The sequence below is a fragment of the Jaculus jaculus genome, chromosome 7 (assembly GCF_020740685.1).
Source record: "Jaculus jaculus isolate mJacJac1 chromosome 7, mJacJac1.mat.Y.cur, whole genome shotgun sequence".
Classification (NCBI taxonomy): Eukaryota; Metazoa; Chordata; class Mammalia; order Rodentia; family Dipodidae; genus Jaculus; species Jaculus jaculus.
The window spans coordinates 22,875,758-22,897,421 of record NC_059108.1 but is presented as its reverse complement, the minus strand read 5'-3'; the positions used below and the strand labels follow the sequence as shown (position 1 = coordinate 22,897,421).

The 21,664-nt window shown below is 45.2% G+C and overlaps 1 protein-coding gene across 1 annotated transcript in view; it reads left to right on the top strand.

Annotated features, from left to right (window-relative positions):
• Wdfy2 (WD repeat and FYVE domain containing 2) overlaps positions 1–19,497 on the top strand; it is a 174,681-nt gene extending 155,184 nt beyond the window's left edge. The window contains exons 8-12 of the mRNA XM_004660042.2: positions 11,520–11,625; positions 14,114–14,215; positions 14,968–15,098; positions 16,781–16,889; positions 18,133–19,497. Of these exons, the coding sequence (XP_004660099.1) occupies positions 11,520–11,625; positions 14,114–14,215; positions 14,968–15,098; positions 16,781–16,889; positions 18,133–18,162 (478 nt within the window). The 3' untranslated portion in view covers positions 18,163–19,497. The remainder of the gene's footprint in view (positions 1–11,519; positions 11,626–14,113; positions 14,216–14,967; positions 15,099–16,780; positions 16,890–18,132) is intronic.
• The last annotated feature ends 2,167 nt before the right edge of the window (positions 19,498–21,664 follow it).

The window sequence follows — 21,664 nt, the reverse complement described above, 5'->3', positions numbered from 1 at the left end:
CTAGAGAAGAAAGTGATGCTAGACCTGTCTCACAATGCCAGAGCGTCTCTGAATTGAGTTTTACTTGGGTACAAGTAATTATGGGCACCCATTAAATGCCAGTACTGCTTCCAGGAGCAAACAAGTTTCTGTAGATCTGCCTGAAAATGCTGGATTCCAGTAGTCGCTCAGTCAGTAAGGCTTCAGGCAGAATGATCAGTTAAGGTCTAGCATGAATACCTATTTAAGTCCTGCTTCCCTCCTTAGAGAACACATGGTAATCTGGAGCCTCTCCTGGCACAGAGGTCCGAAGACCATAAGAGCCTTGTCCACTCTATAGAGGAGTTGTTCCCTTAACTTTATCTCCATGACAGCTTCCGGGACACATAAAAGGTGTTGACATCAGCCATATAAAGTAGAGAAAAAGAGAAGCCAGACATGGTTCTGTTTAATAACTCACCAATCGTCTAATCAGCCAGGGACTCCTTGCCAACCTGGCTTCTCTCAGAGAAAGCAGATGCAGATTTTGAGTAAGGTTAATAACATTTGTTGGATTTACTCTGTTTGGCTTCTGTTACTATGTTCACATGTGGTAAGACTGCAAGCAGTGGTTATGATTTCATCCACAAGATCATTAAGCGTGGCAGTGCTCAGCCTGAGCGTCACTAGTGTGCAAAAGACCCCTGGCTGGCATGCCACGTGGTTCTGGGAAACTTCTACCTCTGATTTGTTGAGAAAATTGAAGTAACAAAGTTTGGGGTACAGTGTGTCAATCCGACAAAGAAAAAAAAATACATCTTCCAAATTCTAAAACAAACACACTTGTGCTTTATAAAATAGACCCTACTTGGAGCGTTCCCATTTCCCAGGAACCCCACTCCTGTCCCTACTTGGGCCAGAGCCCTGTATTGCTCTATAATCTTTCTAAATTTAAGAAAGAAGCCTGGTGTGGTGCACACCTTTAATCCCAGCACTCGGGAGGCAGAGGTAGGTGGATCGCCGTGAGTTCAAGGCCACCCTGGGACTCCATAGTGAATTCCAGGTCAGCCTGGGCCAGAAGTGAGACCCTACTTCAAAAAAAAAAAAAACAAAAAAAAGCAGAAGAAAGAGGGAGGAAGGGTGGGCAAGCAGACCCTACTTGTGGCCTTGCTGGTCTGATCCCATCCTGCAAACTTACACAAGCACACAGGTGGGCAAGCGGGCAGACTGGTTAGTGGGCTAGGAGCCCAAGGGTTAAGAGAGAGGCACTTGGTGAGGGGCTGTGAAGCGAGACACGCCAAGAGCATCATGTGTGCTTCTCAGAGAAGAGCCTCCCATTTTGGTGTTTTGGTTCACTGTGGCACACAGAATGCAATTGTGTGCCAGGCTAGCTCTGTGGGAAGAAAAACAAAGAAAACGCTGAGTTCAGGGGGGCCAGTCCTGTTTCCAGGTGTCAGCCATGTGTTGTAGACATTATAGGCGCAGAAGCTGGACATGTACTGTGTGGTGCCCACCACATCATATTTAATCAGGCCACCTTTTTTTTTTTTTTTTTTTTTTTTTTGCATGTTTACTCTTTGTTGTTTGAGACAAGGTCTTGCTACATATAGCCTGGTACTCACTATGTAGCCCTGAATGGCCTCAAATTCTTAGCAGTCCTCCTGCCTCAACTCCTGAATTCTAGGATTACAGGTGTATGCCACTAGGCCTGACTGGCACTTGTCTTTATAGATTTTTTTTTATATATTATATTGTTGAAGTTTGTTGTTGTTGGGGTTTTGTTGGTTTGAGACAGAGTCTCACTCTAGCCTAAACTGACCAGAAACTCAGTGTGGAGCCCATGCTGTCCTCAAACTCAACATTGATCTTCCTACCTCGATTTCCCAAGTGCTGGGATTACAGCACTGCCATGCCTGGATAGATTCTTTTTTTATTAGACATAAAACTTTTGGGCAATTGAATATAACTTGACTTACGGCACTGGTAAAGATCTGTGCTGTACCTTATGTGAGACGCTCTGCAGAGACGAACCAGTAGGCTGGATGAGTGTGGATCACAACCACGACGCCTTCCCTCGGCTTGTGTGCTCTCCCTTTGCAGAATTCCAGCTCGATATTCTTTACTACTTCTCTTACCAGGTGTGAGACTTTTGCTATGAGCATCCTGTAAACCATTTGAAGTCAGGTGTGGTGGAACACACCTGTAATCACAGCACTTCAAAGGTGGAGGCAGAAGAATCATAGACTACAAAGCAAGTTTGAAGTCAGCCTGAGCTACATGAAACTCTGTCTCAAAAATACATACATGCGTGCTGCAGAGATGGCTTAGTGGTTAAGCACTTACCTGGGAAGCCTAAGGGCCCTGGTTCGAGTCTCAATTCCCCAGGACCCACATTAGCCAGATGCACAAGGGGGCACATGCGTCTGGAGTTCACTTGCAATGGCTGGAGACCCTGGCGTGCCCATTCTCTCTCTATCTTTCTGTGTCTTTTGCTCTCAAATAAATAAAAATAAGCAAAAAAAAAAAAAATTAAATACATACATACCCACTCACCCCTTTTGTAAAGAAATGGGCTATTTGCAAGTAAGTATGCATTAAGGGTTTGAACATATCAAGTGAATTGCACTTGAAGCTATGAAGGGGATTCTTGCACTGCATTTGGAGTTTAGAGGAGACAAAGATGCAAGGCCACCGTGCACAACAGTTTCCTCTTGTGCAAATCTGGGATTTAGGAACATTTCCCACTTTGGTGCTAAGGAACAATAAGATAGAGGGAAAGAAATAGATGTCTCTTATTTCTAACTATTTGGCCAGACACATAATAGGTTAAAATACTACATACGAGAGTTTCCATGGAGGATAAAGCCTGGCTGTAGAGAATGGGACTGTGTGCATCAGTATAATGTGTCCCTTTAGGTCATGGGCTTTTATGCAGAGCAGATTATTATCCTTGTGCCAGCCTTTCTGCTAGCAGCCTTGTAGTCTGAAACAAAATACTTCTCTGTTCCTCAGTTTCCTCACCTTGAAAACAAGAGTAGTATTGGCAGGAAGACCCCCTCAAAACTTACTCAATATGCAAATAATATAGCACATGTAAAGTAATTCAGCCAGGAGTAGATGTCTAAAGAAAGACCAGTTAAAACTGGCCTTGTCTGGGCTGGAGAGATGGCTTAGCAGTTAAGGCGCTTGCCTACAAAGCCAAAGGACTCAGGCTTAATTCCTCAAGACTCCTCACATAAGCCACATGCACAAGGTGGTGCATGCATCTGGAGTTCATTTGCAGTGGCTAGAGGTCCTGGCGTGTCCATTCTCTATCCGTCTCTATCTGCCTTTCCTTCTCTGTCTGAAATAAATAAATTTTAAAAAAAAACTAAAAGTGCCCTTGTCAATAAAAAGTATGAGTCAAGGCTGGGCGTGGTGGCACACTCCTTTAATCCCAGCACTTAGGAGGCAGAGGTAGGAGGATCATCATAATTTCAAGGCCTGAGACTACATAGTGAATGCCAGGTTAGCCTGAGCTAGAGTGAGACCCTACCTCAAAAAAAAAAAGTATGAGTCAAGAATCATACTTGGGTAAAACTGTGTTTCATGCTAATGTTTATAGCATATTCCAGGGAGATGTTGCCATATGTTTAACCCTGTATTCAGAATTTGTGTACCAAATGGACTGTAGATGCACTGTGTCCTGCTAAAAGCCAGATTCTGTTAGGCACTTAAGGCACAAAAGTGAGGAAGAAAACAGCCCCTACCCTCACAGAGCTGTGCTGGGAGTAGAAACTGGAAAGGCTGGACCGTTCGTTGGGCAGTTTTCTTGAAGGATGACGGCCGCAGCAGAGACAAAGGAGAAGTCAGCCTCAGTTTGGACCTGGGGAGGTGAGGCGCTTCTCATCATTCTCAGGATCAGGAGGTTTCCAAGACAGACCTGCATTAGACCAGGGCTGTGGCTTCAAAGGCAGAGGAGCCGCACCTGAGCTAACTTCCTCCTGCAGCCGTCACCATCACCCTTGGTGACTCTCCTTGAGCCCCAGTGCCCACCGCCTGTGGCCTACAGCTCCCTGGGAAACAAAGCGTCTGTAGAGTCTCTGTGATGTGATTGCTACATCCAGGAGACTTTGCAGAGCTTAGCAGCCTTCTCTTATCTGGGTGGTTGGAAGAGTTACAACTGCAGGAGAGTGAGCTCTCTGGTAGCAAATGTGTAAACAATTAACCGTTTTTTGTTTGTCTGCTTTTTTTTTTTTTTTTTTTTTGGTTTTTCGAGGTAGGGTCTCGCTGTACCCCACGCTGACCTGGAATTCACTATTCTCAGGGTGGCCTCAAACTCACAGCAGTCCTCTTCCATCTGCCTCCCAAGTACTGGGATTAAAGGTGTATACCACCTAGCTTAATTCAATTGTTTTTTAGGGGGGAGTGGTTTGCAAGGTGCGGTTTCACTCTAGTCAAAGCTGACCTGGATTCACCATGTAGTCTCAGGGTGGCCTCAAACTCACAGCGATCCTCCTACCTCTGCCTCCTGAGTGCTGGGATTTAAGGCGTGTGCCACCACGCCCAACTACACCCGGCTTGTAATTCAATTTTTGATGCCACCTGGACTTTTTATTGTGTAAGTGCCTCCTACTCTCAAGGACTAATGACCCTTGGGCTGACATTGGCCTATGACCAAAAGTCTGTTTCTGTAGTGGGTAAAGGCTTCTCTACCCTTCCCCAGAAAGCATTCAGACATGGCTGTGTGGCCCTGTACTGTCACGCAAGGCCTCATTCTTTGAAGGGCTCATACTTAATTTAATGCTGTGCTGTTACTGCCTTGTAGTTCTTTTTTTCTTTTTCTTCCTTATTTATTTGACAGAGAAAGAGAGAGAGAATAGGTGCACCAGGGCCTCCAGCCACTGCAAACGAACTCCAGACGCGTGCGCCCCCTTGTGCATCTGGCTAACATAGGTCCTGGGGAACCGAGCCTCGAACCGGGGTCCTTAGGCTTCACAGGCAAGTGCTTAACCGCTGAGCCATCTCTCCAGCCCCACCTTGTAATTCTTAATGAATTCTTAACAAGGGGCTCCATAGTTGTACTTTGTGCTCGTACTCCCAAATTCCAGAGCTGGGCCTGATCTGATCTCTGTTGCTGTGCACCTGAGAGAGCGTGAAGCCGTTCCTCCAAGCATAGTCTTGGGGTGACAGCCCCCAGCTTTGGACAGGGAGGGTCGCCCCACTCCCCAGAGCACTTGCAGTGCGGCACGTGGAATGCACTCACCCGTGAAGTCGCAGTCAGCTCTGAAATACTTCCTAGTATAAACGCTACAGTGGTGGCAGGTGAAACATGAACGTAGGAAGGTGTCTTTTTCAATTTAGGAGCCTGGGGACAATCCCTCACCTAGTTCTTAACTGTGAGGTGGTTGTATTTTGAATTCTTAAATCAGGAAGTCCCTGAGCAGGTTTATGATAATGCTTGGAAGGCAGCATTCATCACTGTCCCACGCTTCTGTGTTGGAAATATGAACAGTCCTGGAGTCCCATAAATAATCTGTTTGTTGCTGGATGTTGCTGCCAGCCATGAGTGGCGAGGCGCTTCCTTCTGAAGCACATTTTGGTTTTACAAGATCATTGACATATCAGGACACTTAATGAATGAAATGTGGTTCAAATCAGTTCTGAGGCTGTTCAACTCGATAAATCTCCCTTCTTGCCCTTGAATGTCAGAGCGATGGCACTCCATGCTTTATAAAGCATGATTATTTTTCAGTGACTACATCACTATCTCACTCATCAAATTGTAAGAGAAGCAGTTACATACTACAGCTAGTCAAAGGAAAATCCGCATTGGATCCAAACACAGGTAGACCATGCTAGTGAAATTCCAAGTATGTGCACAGTTGGCGTCTTCCATGGCTGGAGCGGGAGCTGGAGAGAGAAGTGTGTTCATCAAACAAGATTTAACTTCAGTACTGCTAGTTTTCCAAAGCACAGAGCTGAAGTAGCTCAGTTACAAAGGTATGGAATAGTACAGACCTAGTGGCGGCATACAGCCCAGAAGGCTGTGCTAGATAACAGCTAATGCTACATGGAAGAGATTACCCAGCCATCTGTTCTTACCTATTTCAACATTACCACTATCTACATGGCATTTATTTCCCCCTCCACCATGTGATTATAGTAATTCATTTAAAAATCCTAAAGCTGTTTGTTTAAACAAAATAGTCTTGCTATGTAGCCTATCAAACTCAAGATCTTCACACCTCAGGCTGCCTAGTGCTGGGATTTCAGTTGTATGCCACAATCCTGGTGCTGAGGATTATTTTTTTATTACACACACACACGCACGCACGCACGCACGCACACGGGGCTGTTCTCACAAGGTTTGGCCTAATTTACACTGGGGCAGTGAAAGTGTCAGTGAACCGCATGATTCTCCATAGCTTGAACCACACAGTATTCTGGTCACACCCTCAGAGTTAACCTCTGCCTAAAAATCATTACAAAGTTGTCGGATTGGGCTTTTCAGAACCTCTGTTTGCTTTTCCCAAGACTAGGAAAGCAAGTATGAAAAATTCTTCAGGGCTGGAGAGTTAAGCAGTTAAGCGCTTGCCTGTGAAGCCTAAGGACCCCAATTCGAGGCTTGATTCCCCAGGACCCACATTAGCCAGATGTACAAAGGGGCGCACGGGTCTGGAGTTCAGTTCACAGTGGCTAGAGGCCCTGGCACGCCCATTCTCCCTCTCTTTCTATCTGCCTCTTTCTCTGTCTATAGCTCTCAAATAAATAAATAAATAATGAACAAAAAGTGTTTTTTAAATTGTTCACCCACAGCACTGTAGCAGTTAGCTTCTTGCTGCTGGGACAAAACACCCAAAGCAGCTTGTGGGAGGAAAGGGCTTATTTCAGATTTATAGTTTCCAGGGGAAGGCTCAACATGACGGAGTGGACGGCTGGTGCATCACTTGCCCATGCATCAGGCGCAGAGAGAGAACGGCAAGCATGAACTGGCTCCAAACAGCCAGGAGGCCACACTAAGCAGCCCCAAGGTCCCCCCTCACCAACATGCCTCCTCCAGCAAGGCTGCACCTCCCCAAAGCTCCACCAGCTGGGCAACAAGTAGGAGGTTTAATCACAAACACTTGAGCCAGTGAGGGCAGTTCACCTTCAAATCTCCAGAAGCACTTAAGACTGTCCATGAGTGAATTGCTGGAAGTTCCCAGCATTTGCTAGGCTTCTGGTCTGCTATATCCCTTTGCACCTTTATGGACCATACACACACACACACACACACACACACACACACACCAGGTACCAGGTCATATTTTCCATGATAGCTTTGCAGGCCTTGGCTTTATGAATTCTGAAAAATGACAAGTCTTTTTTTTTATTCAGTGAACATCATTCTCAAATATGACGAGGGCTTTGGGCAATTAGTTCATTCAGTCAAATATTATGGGCATTTATTGCTGAATCCATGTAAATAACTATATTGCTATGATAACTAAGGAAATAGTTTTTAAAAATATATTTTATTTATTTATTTGAGAGAGAGAATGGGCATGCCAAACGAACTCCACATGCATGCTCCCCCTTGTGCATGTGGCTTACATGGGTCCTGGAGAATTGAACCAGGATCCTTTGGCCTTGCAGGCAAGCACCTTAACTGCTAAGCCATCTCTCCGGCCCAGGAAACAGTTTTGAATTATGGGCAATCTATGAAAATTGGCTATTGTTTTTTAAAATGCTTTGATTTAAATTATAAAAGTAGAGCTTACTAGACTGTAGGTTAGAGATGGCTTAGAAAGAGAAAAGGCATCCTTACATATCCAGCAAATAGAGAAATAGAGCATTTTTTAAAAATCAGCCAAACAGATATTCAGTTTCCCTCTTCCATTCATTTCATCCTAGATGTGAGCTGTAATTAATCCTTAATTTAGTGTGTGTGTGGCCTGCAACAGAACAAGCCCCACACCCAGAGAACCCTAACTCCGTCCACTGCGCAGCGTAAGCCTTGTCTGAGAATGCTGGGACTCTCGGTTGCCTGTGGCTAAGAGTCTGTTCTTTAAAAAAATCAGTGTTTTCAAATACCTGGACATGTGATCAGTCCTTTCCATAAAACACCAGGGCTGTCCTTCATCGAAATCACAAACCCTCCCTGAGTTTATTCTCGCAGAGCCTTCAGGCGAGCGTCAGAGTAATGCATAGGATATTTGTGTCTTACAGAGACTTGGTGACTTCATTATTAACACATCACTATAACCAATAATATCAGGATGAAAGTGAATTCTCTATTGAGATACTGTTTCCTAATAAACATGAGGGAGGGCATTAGCAAGTCCCCAAGGTCGGCCATAAAAAATAAATTTCTGAAATATATTAATACCATTTTACCAGTGCCAGTGTAACCTTGGAAAAAACTCTGGTGTGTATGTGTGTGTGTGTATGTGTGTGTGTGTGAGAGAGAGAGAGAGAGAGAGGGAAAGAGAGAGAAGGGGAAGGCCTCATACTATAGCCCAGACTGGCCTCGAACCCATGGTAGTCCTCCTGCCTCTGCCTTCTAAGTGCTAGAATTATAGGCATGAGCCACCATGCCTGGGCCTTCTTTCTCTTTTTGTAGCATTGGGTGTTGAACCCATAGCCTCACACATGCCAGGCAAGGGTTGTCCCCAAGCCCCAGCCCCAGCCTTAACTCGTAAAATAGTAACACGTGGGGAGCAATTGTGTATAGAGCAGCTCTTAATAGTCTTCCAAGTCCTCTCTAGGAAGCCTTAAGAGATTTTTGGTACAAAACGCATCCTAAATCGCATTTTGTTCTGTTCAAAACTCATATGGTCAAGGAGTCTGGGGTAGCTGCTTAAGACAGGAACACTGCCTTGCACAAAGCAGTAGTGAATATTTTTTAAGTGACCATTGAAAATAACACAGTTTTAATGAATTTAAAGACTCTTTTTCACAAGGAGTGTTCTTTGTTTCTCCTTCCTTTAAATAATCAAGAACATTAGTAAAGTTAACATAAAGCACTGAAAATGATTCTGATAACACACGAAAGAGTAGAGGATCCTGTTCCATGTGGTCAGAGCTGGCAATGAGTGGACCTCAGAGGCAGCCATAGCTGAGGGCCATCGGCCATTGTACTTTCTCCAGGCTTTTTGCAGATATTGCAAAGCAAAGCAAAGCAGACTTCTTTCCAAATGTGTCCTTCACGTTGCCCTTTCATATCCTGGACAAATTTGTATTTGCATCTTCTTCCTCAAAAGTATGCAGTGGAGGGCTGGAGAGATTACTTAGTGGTAGGGCAGAGATTACTTAGTGGTAGGGCATTTGCCTGTGAAGCCAAAAGACCCAGGTTTGATTCCCCAGGACCTACATAGGCCAAATGCACAAGATGGCGCATTCATTTGAAGTTTGCCTACAGTGGCTGAAGGCCTGGTGTGCCCATTCGCATGCTGTCTGTCTGTCTGTCTGTCTGTCTGTCTGTCTCTCTCTCTCTCTCTCTCTCTCTCTCTGTTTCTTTCTATCTCTCTCTCAAATAAATAAAATAAAATGTTTTTTTTTTAAGAAAAAGAAAGAAAATAATGCAATGGAATTTTCCACAGGCTAAGTGTTTGGTGATTTTTTTTGGTGTGTAGGGGGGTTCAAGGTAGGGTCTCACTCTAGCTCAGGCTGACCTGGAGTTCACTATGTAGTCTCAGGATGGCCTTGAACTCACAGTAATCCTCCTACCTCTGCCTCCCGAGTGCTGGGATTAGAGGCATGTGCTACCACGCCCAGCTTCGGGGATATTTTAGTAGATGCAGAAGGCTGTGAATATCCTATTAAGACAGACATAGAAAGACACTAAGCAGTGACATTTTTCTGTTTGGGAAAGTTTCATACAATATGTGTGATATTCAAATGGAATGGACCTATTGTTGCAGTTTTCAAATGAATTAACTTTTTATTCTCATTTTCAATTTAAAATGCAGTCAATCTTGATAGTTAGCATCCATTTAAACCAAAGTTATTTGGTGTCCTCAAATTTTAAAAGTAAACAAACATTCTTGAGACCAAAAATTTAGTAACTACCAATTTAAGAAAAAATCATTTTTTTCTTTCAAAAATAAAATTGCAGGGCTAGAGAGATGGCTTAGTGGTTAAGGCACTTGCTTGTGAAGCCTAAGGACCCCAGGTTCAATTCCCTAGTACCCACATAAATCCAGATGCACAATGTGGCTCATGGGTCTGGAGTTTGTTTTTAGTAGCTAGAGGCCCTGGAATGCCCATGCTGTCTCTCTCTTCAGATAAATAAAATATTTAAAAATGAATAAAATAAAATAAAATTGCATACACACTTGTATTTCTCTTTCATTCTTTTTTGGTTTTTCAAGGTAGGGTCTCACTCTAGCTCAGGCTGACCTGGAATTCACTCTGTAGTCTCAGGGTGGCCTTGAACTCATGGTGATCCTCCTACCTCTGCCTCCCAAGTGCTGGGATTAAAAGTGTATGCCACCACACACAGATAATTGAGACATGTCAAGTGCAAGTATTTTTAGCAGACTAACAAAACATGCAAACACACATGCCAATATTCCCACTGTGACCTGTATTACTTTTATGTTACCAGTGTAGATATCTAATTGACTTGAGGTCAAATAGACTAGACTACACTAGACTAGATAGCTGGAGAGAAGGCTTAATGGTTAAGGTACTTGCCTGCAAAGCCAAAAGGACCAAGGTAGAACCCACGTAAACCAGATATATATGGGGGCGCATGCGTCTGGAATTCTTTTGCAGTGGCTGGAGGCCCTGATGTACCCATTCACATAGTGTCTCTCTGTCTGTCTGTCTCTCTCCTCTCTCTCTCAAGTAAATAAATGATAAATTATTAAAATATATGTATAACAAAAAATGACCAAGAATCCAGATATCCTGTTTTCCTTCACTCAAAGGAGAATGGAGCTCAATAAGTCATTGATAGTCATCACCAAATGTCAAGCCATAAAACTGAATTTGTCATCATTTTTACCACCAAGGAGGAATAACTTGTCAGCCACGTACAAACTAGAAAGAAAACAAAAAGTCAAGAGGAAATAAAAACCAGAGAAACAAGAGTTAGTGTTGTTAACACTTTGTGTCACCCTAAGGGCCAAAAAACCTAGGCCTGGGCATGAGCCCCACCGAGAGGGATGTATCTGGTAGTGCCATGGCCAGGCTCTGTCAGCTGCTCCCAGTAGGCATCCCATTGGGTGTGCTCTGAAATTCATAGGGCAATGCTTACTTAAGATAAAATCATGATTTTTGAAAAAATCTGAAATCAACGTGCGCCACAGGTTTTAATTCCACTAAGAGGGAATCAATAAGATGTTAAAACCAGGTCAGCAGTCAGCTTTTCTTTAATTGTCACTGGCTGACAGAGACCACTTTCTCGTGGGCCTGAATGGGTTAAAACAGCAGTTAGACTCACCATAGATCTGACCATTAGCATGTCGAAGAGTCCTTGCGTTTCTGAGATCTCCACTGGGGACTCAGTCACTGGCTGACTGGGGTGGGCTTTCTGCCATTGGGCCTGTGTTTTGCTGTCTTGAACTGGACCCAACCCTTGGTTTCTTTCGCAGCGACAAAGTCCAAGCCCTCTCCTACGCGCAGCACACGCGCCAGCTCATCTCGTGTGGTGGGGACGGCGGCATCGTCATCTGGAACATGGATGTGGAGAGGCAGGAGGTGGGTGTCGCAGCAGGCTGGGTTGGGCCCTGCATGCTGGCCCTACCTGCCCTCCTACTAATTTCTTATTTCTTTAATGATGAAATAAGTTGCCTTGTCTCAGAAAGTTTAAAATTTTAGTAAAAAGGAGTTTTCGTGGGTTTTTTTTACCCATCATAAGGTGGAGAGTGACAGTGATGTAATAAGATTTGGTGAGGATTTTGACAGAAACTAAACTGTTTAGACTTTATATATGTTATATACATTCTTAGCAAAAGTACCTGTGTATTTTCTGGCAGTTAGCCCTTTGGTGTGTAATATACTGTGAAAGCTAAACTCTCATGCTTGGTATGAAGGAATAAGAATCCTTAGTTTGTTATTAATAGAAATACTAGAAATAATGAATTTGTGGTTGTCGTGTTCTAAGAAGTTCCCCCAGATAGGCATATTTTGCCTGTTTTTAAACACATATTTAAATTTAAAATGAGTTTTGCTTTTATTCTTCAAGCATTTTAATGGCTAATATTTTTACTGATTATCCCCTTTGACAAGCACTTTGAAGTTAGACATTTTCCTATTGCCCTAGAATAATTTGTCGTTTCCTATTTTCTTTTTGGTTTATTTTTATTTATTTATTTGAGAGTAACAGAGAGAGAAAGAGGCAGAGAGAGAGAAAGAGAGAATGGGCGCACCAGGGCCTCCAGCCACTGCAAACAAACTCCAGACACATGCACCACCTTGTGCATCTGGCTTTTGTGGGTCCTGGGGAATCAAGCCACAAACCGGGATCCTTAAGCTCCACAGGCAAGCGCTTTACCACTAAGCCATCTCTCTCCAGCCCCTGTTTCTTATTTTGTGCAGGATGTAAGGATTAGATAGAAAGCGAACACTTTACAAAGACAAAAGCAGTTTCCCAATTTTTTTTTTACCATGCCCTCACCCCCAGTCTCATTTCCAGAGTGAAGTTGTTACCCACAATGTAATGTCTTTCAAATGCCAGTAATTAATTGCTTAAGAAGATTAAGGCTTTATTTGCTGAAACAATAAGTCCACAGAACCCCCCCCCCATTAGTAACTAATTAAAATGATTGTCTCTGGATGGAAGTGGGGAATTGTAGAATATTGCTTTTGAAAAGCAATACATTTGGCACCATCCATGTCCAGGCAGGGGATCAGTACAGTTGGTGCCGGTCATGTCAATCAGGCTCTGCTGGGACCTCTGGGGTACTACACAGTGGTTTGCTCTGGGTTGGAGGCAGTCACGCTTAGTCTGGCTGGGATTCTGTGGTGGTTATCACTGTTTGACGAAAGAGAAACCCAAAGGAAAATAACAGTGTTGTTTTCAAAGGTGAAAACAGTGTTTGGGGGCAGTCCTTTGAGCCATCTTGCCCCTTCTTGCTTAAGTCATGCTTCTTGATGTCACATCTATGGGTACTCAGTACTTGTTGATGAATTTAAAATGTTAAGTCAGAGCTCTAATAAGCAGTGGGGATGGCTGGGGATATAACTTAGCTGGTAGGGTGTTTGCCTAGCATGCACAGAACCCTAGATTCGGTCCCCGCCACCCCCTATACACACACAGATCAAGAGACAGAGAGAGAGAGAGAATTGGCTAAAGAATACGTTTGAGCAGATCATACTTTCAAGACCTGACTGACGTAATGTAACTACCCATGGTAGGCTACATGTATATGTAATAATGCACAGTTAAATATCACTGTACGTAATTAGCGGGTAGCGAGTTAAGGTCTAAATCCTCTGCATGGTTGTCAAGAACGTCATCCCTCCTCCTTTGCCCTCCCTCCAACCATCCTGAGCTATCCTTGGCTCCCTTCCCCACTGCCTGGTTTCTTCCTGTCCATCCTTGGGTTTTTGCTGACTGGCCCTCTGCAGAGAACGTCAGCCTGGGTCAGATGCCCCACCAGAGCTCTCTCCTCCCCCTCAGCCTTCGCACTCTCAAGACACGTGCAATGGTTATTAATGTCTTGATGCTTAATTAATAGTTATTGATGAATATTTTCATGCTCAGGTCTCCCTAATAAATTATAAGCCCCAGGGTGCTAGAATTTCATTCATCACTCTCTCCATCCCCAGGGCCTGAAATACTTGCTTAATGATTCAGTAATACTTGCCTAATGGCTGAGAAATCCGACCTCTCTTTTTTTTTTTAATTTTTTATTTATTTATTTGAGAGTGACAGACACAGAGAGAAAGACAGATAGAGGGAGAGAGAGAGAATGGGCGCGCCAGGGCTTCCGGCCTCTGCAAACGAACTCCAGACACGTGCGCCCCCTCGTGCATCTGGCTAACGTGGGACCTGGGGAACCGAGCCTCGAACTGGGGTCCTTAGGCTTCACAGGCAAGCACTTAACCGCTAAGCCATCTCTCCAGCCCGAAATCCGACCTCTCTTTCTGATAAAGACGCCGTGATTTCATGAGTCCCCACGTCAGTGGCTCCTTGGTCCACACCCCTGCTCACTGTCACCTGTTGTGTGCTCTATTTGACAAGACCCCGGAGTGGTTGGACAGTGATTCCTGCCAAAAGTGTGATCAGCCTTTCTTCTGGAACTTCAAGCAAATGTGGGACAGCAAGAAAATTGGCCTGAGACAGGTGGGCGGTATGAGTGCTTCGTGACAGTGTCACGCTTGGAAGTAACTGATCTGTAGAGTCGCACACCCGGGCCGGTGTCGCGGAGTGAGTGGCTGTACCATAGTGCCACGTAGCTACCGTAATGCGCCCTTGGTGCAGCGCAGTGCATTCCTGCTAAGTCCCACTTCCGCAGCGGTTTGCTCTCAGAAAGCATTCGAGAGACACAGCTTTAAAATTCTAATGGCGTCTATTGAAATATACCTTATCATGAGGGCCATCACATTGGCTCACACTGAGTCCATGAACGATATTTATTCCTTCTCCTTAATTATTGTACATCCTCTCCTTCTGCTTTGTTTTTAACTTATTTTAGATTTGCTTGTACTTCGACATTTTTCAAAGTCTGGTTCTATGGCTTGGTTTGGTCTTCCCCAAGGAAATTCAGGTCAACGTGGCCAAAGTTAGACCCAATGGGTTGAATCGGGTTTTGCCCACCTTCTCCGTCACCCAGAAGCATCGTGTCTAGAGGTGGCACTGCCTCAGCTCACCAGGCTGTAAAATCTGCCCACCACATGCTTCCTGTGAGTGTAGCTCAGTGAGGGTAGAAGAGGTCAGTGGATAGGAATCTGTGATCCTCCCGCCTCGGCCTCCCCAGTGCTGACAGTAGGCACGTGCCCCCACGCTCAGCTCCAGGGAACCCCTGCCTGATGCCTCCCCTTGAGTCTGCCCAGGGGCAGCCTGCGTCACGGTCTGTCTCCGCTCTCCTTCCCCAGCACCACTGCCGGAAGTGTGGGAAGGCCGTCTGCGGCAAGTGCAGCTCCAAGCGCTCCTCCATCCCGCTGATGGGCTTCGAGTTCGAAGTGAGGGTCTGTGACAGCTGCCACGAGGCCATCACAGATGAAGAGTAAGTTCTCGAGCGTTGTAGGTCCTCCAGGTTACAGAGAGAGCCCCGTCAGCAGCGGCTCCCACAGCCCTGGCTTGCCAGAGCCAAGTATAGACTGGGTGGCAAAAGCCCTTGCCATTAGGCTTGTGTGATCATGGTGGGTATAAAGCGAGGGCACACTCAAAGAACTCGTGTGAGCACTCTTCTTATTCACAGGAATTTCCTACAAATAAACCCGCTTGCCCATTCACTGAGGACTGGCCACGAGGGCAGGAGCCTAGGGCTTGACTTGGAACCAGGGGCTGTTAGTCTTTACTGAAGAATCAGCTTGAGGGCTCTGGAAGGCTTCATTTTCTGGACTTACCCCTTATACCTCACACCCAAATGGTCCCACACGCCCCTACTCTCCTGGCCAATGGTCCCTCTGCCCAGTGTCTTTGAGACCTTTGATGGGTTTTTGGAAGGGGGAGTGAGTCTATATGGTCTCTTTACTGTTAGCCGATTGAAAACTACCCCAGAAGCCAGCAGAATGAATACTCTGAAACATTTCCCCTTCCGTGAGCTACAGGAGAATAACTGCCTCCCTTGTCCTCCCAAGACCTTGTACTGTCACGTCAGGTCAGGTGCTCTTGTTTGTCCCCGTCAAACACAAATTAAGATGCTCTTGCCTAAGTAGGCGTTCATGTTCATTGATTATTTTCCACTCACCAGACATGGTGATATTAATGAGAGTTGTAATCACAGAAGAGAGCTGCAAAGGACCTTGGAAATAGTCAAGTTCAAGACTTCGTTTATAGAGACAGATCAGAGAGCCAAAGGCACTGGCAAGTGAAGCCTAAATCCTTAGTTCTGGATATTTACAGTGAGCATTCTTCATACGCTGAAAATCTTCTCTAAAATCTAGCTGTAGGAAAAAAAAGAAACTGTCTGCTGTGAGCCCACCGCAGTGAGGCACGATGGGAGAGCATTTCACCGCCTCCCTTAGTTTTCCACCTCTTCTCTTATAGAAAGACTCACATTGCCTTGAGAGCACCTGGGCAGCCACCCAGGCCCTCTGTACTAAACACAGCAATAACAACAACAAATCTATAAGCCAAAAACGCAAAGCAAGTGATGATGATGAGAGAGAGAGAGAGAGAGAGTCTGTGTGTCTGTGTGTGTGTGTTTGTGTGTGTGTGTGTGTGTGTGTGTGTGGTGTGTATTGCTCACTAAAGCTACAGACTGATACAACAAACTCACATTTGCAGTTAGAGCATTGAGAACTGGAAAAAAATACATGGTCTTCATTTAGAATGACAGCAGTATTTTAGGCATTTAACAAGCATGTTTGTTGTTGTTGTTTTTAATTAAATAGGCCAGTGTAGATTGTGTTCCTGGCAAGTGCTTCTGAGAGCAAACTTGGCACAGTCACTGTGGGTTTTTCAAAAGTTTTCACCAAAGCACAGGGAGAGACTGTCATAAACTCCATCAGAGCAGCAGATGCTCCTGAAGGAACCTTGGGAGATCCCATCTCTTGCCTATTTTGGAGACTAGAAGGGTGCTGTTGCCTTATTCTCTTTTCAAAGTCATATCCCAGATCACCAGGGAATGAAGGCAGGCCTAGGCAGCATTTCCAGCCATTAGACTCAACATTAGAGCTTAGTGTCTCCCTGGCTGTTGGCCGCTCACATGCTCGCCTTTTACTATTGTCTTGCTCCTTCCAGACGAGCGCCTACAGCCACCTTCCACGACAGTAAGCACAACATCGTGCATGTGCATTTTGATGCAACCAGGGGGTGGTTGTTGACCTCTGGAACTGACAAAGTGATTAAGGTAAGATGCTATCTTATGAAGCCTTATAAATAAACTCACAGGCAGGCCATGAGCTGTGAGCCTGCATTTAGAAGTTCACCCCTGACATTTTGCCCATCAAGTTGCGCCCCCCCCCCAGATGACTATGGTTCTGCTCATAGCTTATGTCTGGTTTTAGAGAAGCTTCTTTCTGCAGATGGTAGAAACAAGACTCACGAAGGTGAAAAGAAGAGAAGTCCAGGACTTAGCACTACATGAGTCACGTCTAACGTGCCCACCAGGGCTCAGGGACCACTGCAGGGAGATGGAGAGAGGGTATATGAGTGCTGCTCTCATTATGAGCCAGGGAAGCTTCTCCATGGAGATGGCAATAGACACTGAGGAGACTCAAAACTCACCAAAGTGCAGAAATGAGAGGCTGTTGAGAGTTCAGCACTAAATGAGACATCTCTACCATGCCCTCAAATGCTCAAGGAAGAAGAAGGGGGCAGAACTCTCAGTTTGCTGAAAAAGAAACTTATCCTTGGCAGTGAGCATATTTGAGAGCCTGGTGAACTCACAGCTCCAGCCTACAAAGTAATGTTTGGGACCTGATCTTCGAAAGATGATACTAGGTCCCATGTGCTGCCGACAGAAGTAACTAACAGGCAAGGGAGGCAGAGGGAGGCGGCGCTGCTTCTGGAGAAGGCCTCAGGAAGCAGGTGGGGTTGAGCTGGGCACGGGATGAAAAAACAGACCTGAATAAGCCAGCAGGTCAGAAACAAGGTCTTTTAAGAGCATTCATTCAGGCCTCTGAAGACTATGGTAGACCGCATGGATTCAGGGCCATAGCAAAGGCCCAGGACTAGAAGAGGCCACCACGGAGACATGCCATCCTGTTCTTGGAGGTAGTAGGATGAAGTGGTTAGTGACCCCCATTTGAAGTCCCCGTTGTGTGTTGGAGCAGGCAAACTAAACTCCAGGAGCCTTGGTTCCTTCGTATTTGACATCTTGTAGATTTGGACGATTGAGAAATTTGGACGATTGAGCAGCTCGTTCTTGGGGTGTGTTGTGCCCTTCCCTGCTAAATGGATCTGACCTGCCTTTATACTCCTCAACTGGAGCAGAATGTGGAGTTTCTGGGCTTTCTAGGGTTAGAAATGCGGTTGGTGGACTTTGCAGTTGCTTGTTAATGAAAACACCATTCGCGCGACCTCCATAAGGCGTGTGTCTCTCAGCACAGCCTGGTTTTGTTCAGCCCGTATCTTCTGCTTCTCCCTTTCAGTTGTGGGACATGACCCCAGTAGTGTCATGACGCCACTCCCAGGAGTCAGAAAGATCCATCTCACTAACGCTGCTCGAGTTTGAACCCTTACTGGAGAAGTTCCGCAGACTGGAGAGCTGGAGGAGAAACCCAAGCCTTGAGGTGAACCTGCGTCTTCCCGAGCAGTCCCCGGTGAGCCGGTAGAAGAGCACCCGCAAGGACTCTTAACCTGTCCTGACAACATAAGAGAAGATATTTTTTTATCAAATGGTTTATATAGTCTGGCTATGCGATGTCGTTTTGAGTATGCTAAAAAAATACTAGTCTGTGTGGGATGTTTGATTTTCTATTTTTCAGCCTTCCATTGTTCTTGTTTTGCGTGTCAGAAGAGTGAGAGAAAGACCCGCTCAGGGTATTTTGATCATTCTCAGTGGTCCCCTCCATGCTGGCTTCACTCCATGGGGCCAGCATCGTTTTCTGCTCTTCAGCCTTCATCTGCCGTACCGCCCGCTTCGCAGCAGAGAATCCACCATCACCCCATTTATTCCCAGTGTTTCTGATTTCATGGCCTCAGTGGAGGGAGTTGGAAAACCATTTGTTTGTTGCTGAATTCTTGAATCGTGAGAGGAATGATCCAATTGTATTGTCCAACGCATACATGTTCTTCCTGAGTAGAAAGTTACTGCGTTCCTGCCTCAGTTTTCTGTCTTCCCACGTTAGAAAATGTGAGAAATGGTTTCTACCATCTCCAGCCTACACATAGGTGATGTAACTCAGAGCTTCGACCATCAGTGCCTGGATCTTCTAGAATTCACTTGGGGTTGCCCAAGCCTTTTAGGTTTTAGATTTGGCGGGGGGGGGGGGACAGTCTGGTTGGTTGTTTGGCTGGTTTTTGCATAGCTCTCTTACATAAAGAACAAAGGAAAGCTTCCCAAAATGTCTTTAAAGATGTTTCTTCCCATGTGTGCTTCTCGGGACTTGAACATTTATTACTTTAAGATGACAGTCTGTAGTTTCTCGCCCTCAAAAAACCAGGTATTTAAACATCTCTATCTTAATGTCTACATCAGAACTTTTTGCACAGTTCTGTGTTCAGCCAGCATGTGATCTGAGACACAAAGGTACTAAATCCTGCAGTTCATGCTGTGTTTCTGTGGGGAACCTCAAAGAGTGTTTTAGAGAACAAGCCTGAAGAATTCTTCCTTCTGAGGAACTCTAATCAAGCTTGATGAGATGAAAATAAGTGACTCCTCAGGATATTGAAGACCTTTTTTAAAAATCTTCTTTTCGGGCTGCAGAGATGGCTTAGCAGTTAAGCCATTTGCCTGCAAAGCCATAGGACCCAGGTTCAATTCCCCAGGACCCACATAAGCCAGATGCACAAGGTGGTGCATGCATCTGGAGTTTGTTTGCAATGGCTAGAGGCCCTGACATGTCCATATTCTCTCTCTCTCTCTCTCTCTCTCTCTCTCTCTCTCTCTCTCTTATGCTTTCTCTGTCTCTCTCCCTCTCCCCTGCCTCCTTTTCACTCTCAAATAAATAAAGATTTTTAGAAATTTTAATCTTTTCACCCATCAAAATAGAATTAGTGAGCAGAGAGCATGTGCTGAGATTGCCACTCTATGCACTTTATTTTGCCTCATTCAATCCTCACCTTTCAGGGATTGGGGGGGGGGTCACCCAGACTCTTGAGGATCACCAGATCAATAAAGTTTGACAGGTAAGAGGGCCAGTTGCTTGCCCTGCCCTGTCCATGTCATACCTCCATGATGTCTTGTTCTCCTCTGACAACAAGTTTTGATGCCAGGTAGTAGCTGAATGAAACTGTAGTCCTTCATAGTATTTGTCTTCTTTTCCTAGAAAATATTTTTACTCCCATGATCATTTTGTTGCTGTGGAAAGTACTAGAAGCCCTAACACTAACCTGGTCAAGAGTGCTTCCCAGAATGGGACTTCTTGAAGCTGGTCCTGCTGGCCGGCACTGGGGTGCAGGGCCAATGTGTACATCCTTTGCGCTCCAGGGATATGCACACACCTCAATCCACATGCACCAGGAGGCCCACTCTATTGTCCCCTAACTGCCCCCATCCACAGAATGTCTGCCTGCATTCGCTCTTTTGCATGCCTGCCCTGTGGCAGAGCTTTGAGGGGGGAATTAGAGTTCAACTAGTCAAATAATCTACCTTTCATTGATTGCTATAACCTGCAGCCACTTAATACGCTGCATGTGATAGACAATTGTGTGTTGGAAGTAACAGAAATGAGTCACTCTGAACTTCAGAGTTCAGCACTTACATGGAGAAGAAACACAATATTAGGGAAGCAGGAGCCCAGGCACCCTGCAAGCCTGACGTGGATTCCCGGTTATACATACATGAGTTCAGACCTCACTGGGAGAGCCGGTTGTTCCATGAGATCACATGTGTACATTATGTCACTCTGTCGGACGGCTCTACACTTTGCTCCGTCCATCTCCCCCCCAGTATTATTACAGCGCCCTGCCCACAGAACCTCTTGGGTTGAAACCTCACCTCACCGGTGATAAGAATCATGATTGACAATGACAGAAACACTAAGGTACTCTTCCTCCTTGCCTGTGTGGATGCTTGAATTTGGGGAAAGGAATTTAGCAGAATAGCTGTGTTTGTAATACTGTGAATTCCTGCATTTTGCGTGAAGTGTCCCCACCCATTTGGTAATATAGAGAAACACATGCTGGTGCTGAGTGTCTCCCAACTGTGTGGAAATAGAGGCTTCGTCCATCAGGCCTGAGAGACGGCACCAGCCCATGGCTAGACTTTTCTCTAGGCAGAAAAATCACAGGTCTCGTTCCACCGTGCTGGATTTGCACGTTGCTTAGGCTTCTGCTCTGTTACTCCAGCACACAATAGTTCTAGTGGTGCTTGATGTGGCTAGGTTGGGAAATAGCCAACCTGCACATGTGCACAGACTTGCTCCCTGTCTGGTGAGAGAAGCCCATTGTCATGCTCTTGGTTCCTCCAAAGGAATGACATTAGCAGAGTAGTGAACTGCCTGGGTGTGTCTCCATGGCAGCAAAAGTAGTTTTAGGAATAAGAACTTGGAATTTTGTGTGATTTTTATTTGAAATCAATCAACCATAATGTGTTTCTCATTTGATTTTTTTGAATTATTCATGGAATCATAAAATCATAAAACTGGAAGGGATTTTAAAATCTAGAATGTTCCAGGCAGAAAACACATGAGTCATACCAGACAGTTAAATAGAGCTGAGGTATAAACAGAATCTCAAAAGAATATTCAAGGAACAACTGTTTGTGACTATTACCTAGTAACAGCATGAACAGGCAGGAGGAACTGCTCCCTTGCCTGGGGACAGGGAGTCTCTGGAACCAAGTTGATCCTCTTGCTCTGAGGGGTTTGACATCACTCCTGGCCCCTGCCTGCACTTATGAGTGGGTCTTGCTACATCAGGAGGCAATTGTTGCAGTTCCTCAGCTCATAAACTCCTTCCCACACTGTTCCCTCCTGACCATTCCCCAGCAACAGAATTGAAGCAAAGTCCAGAGCTTAG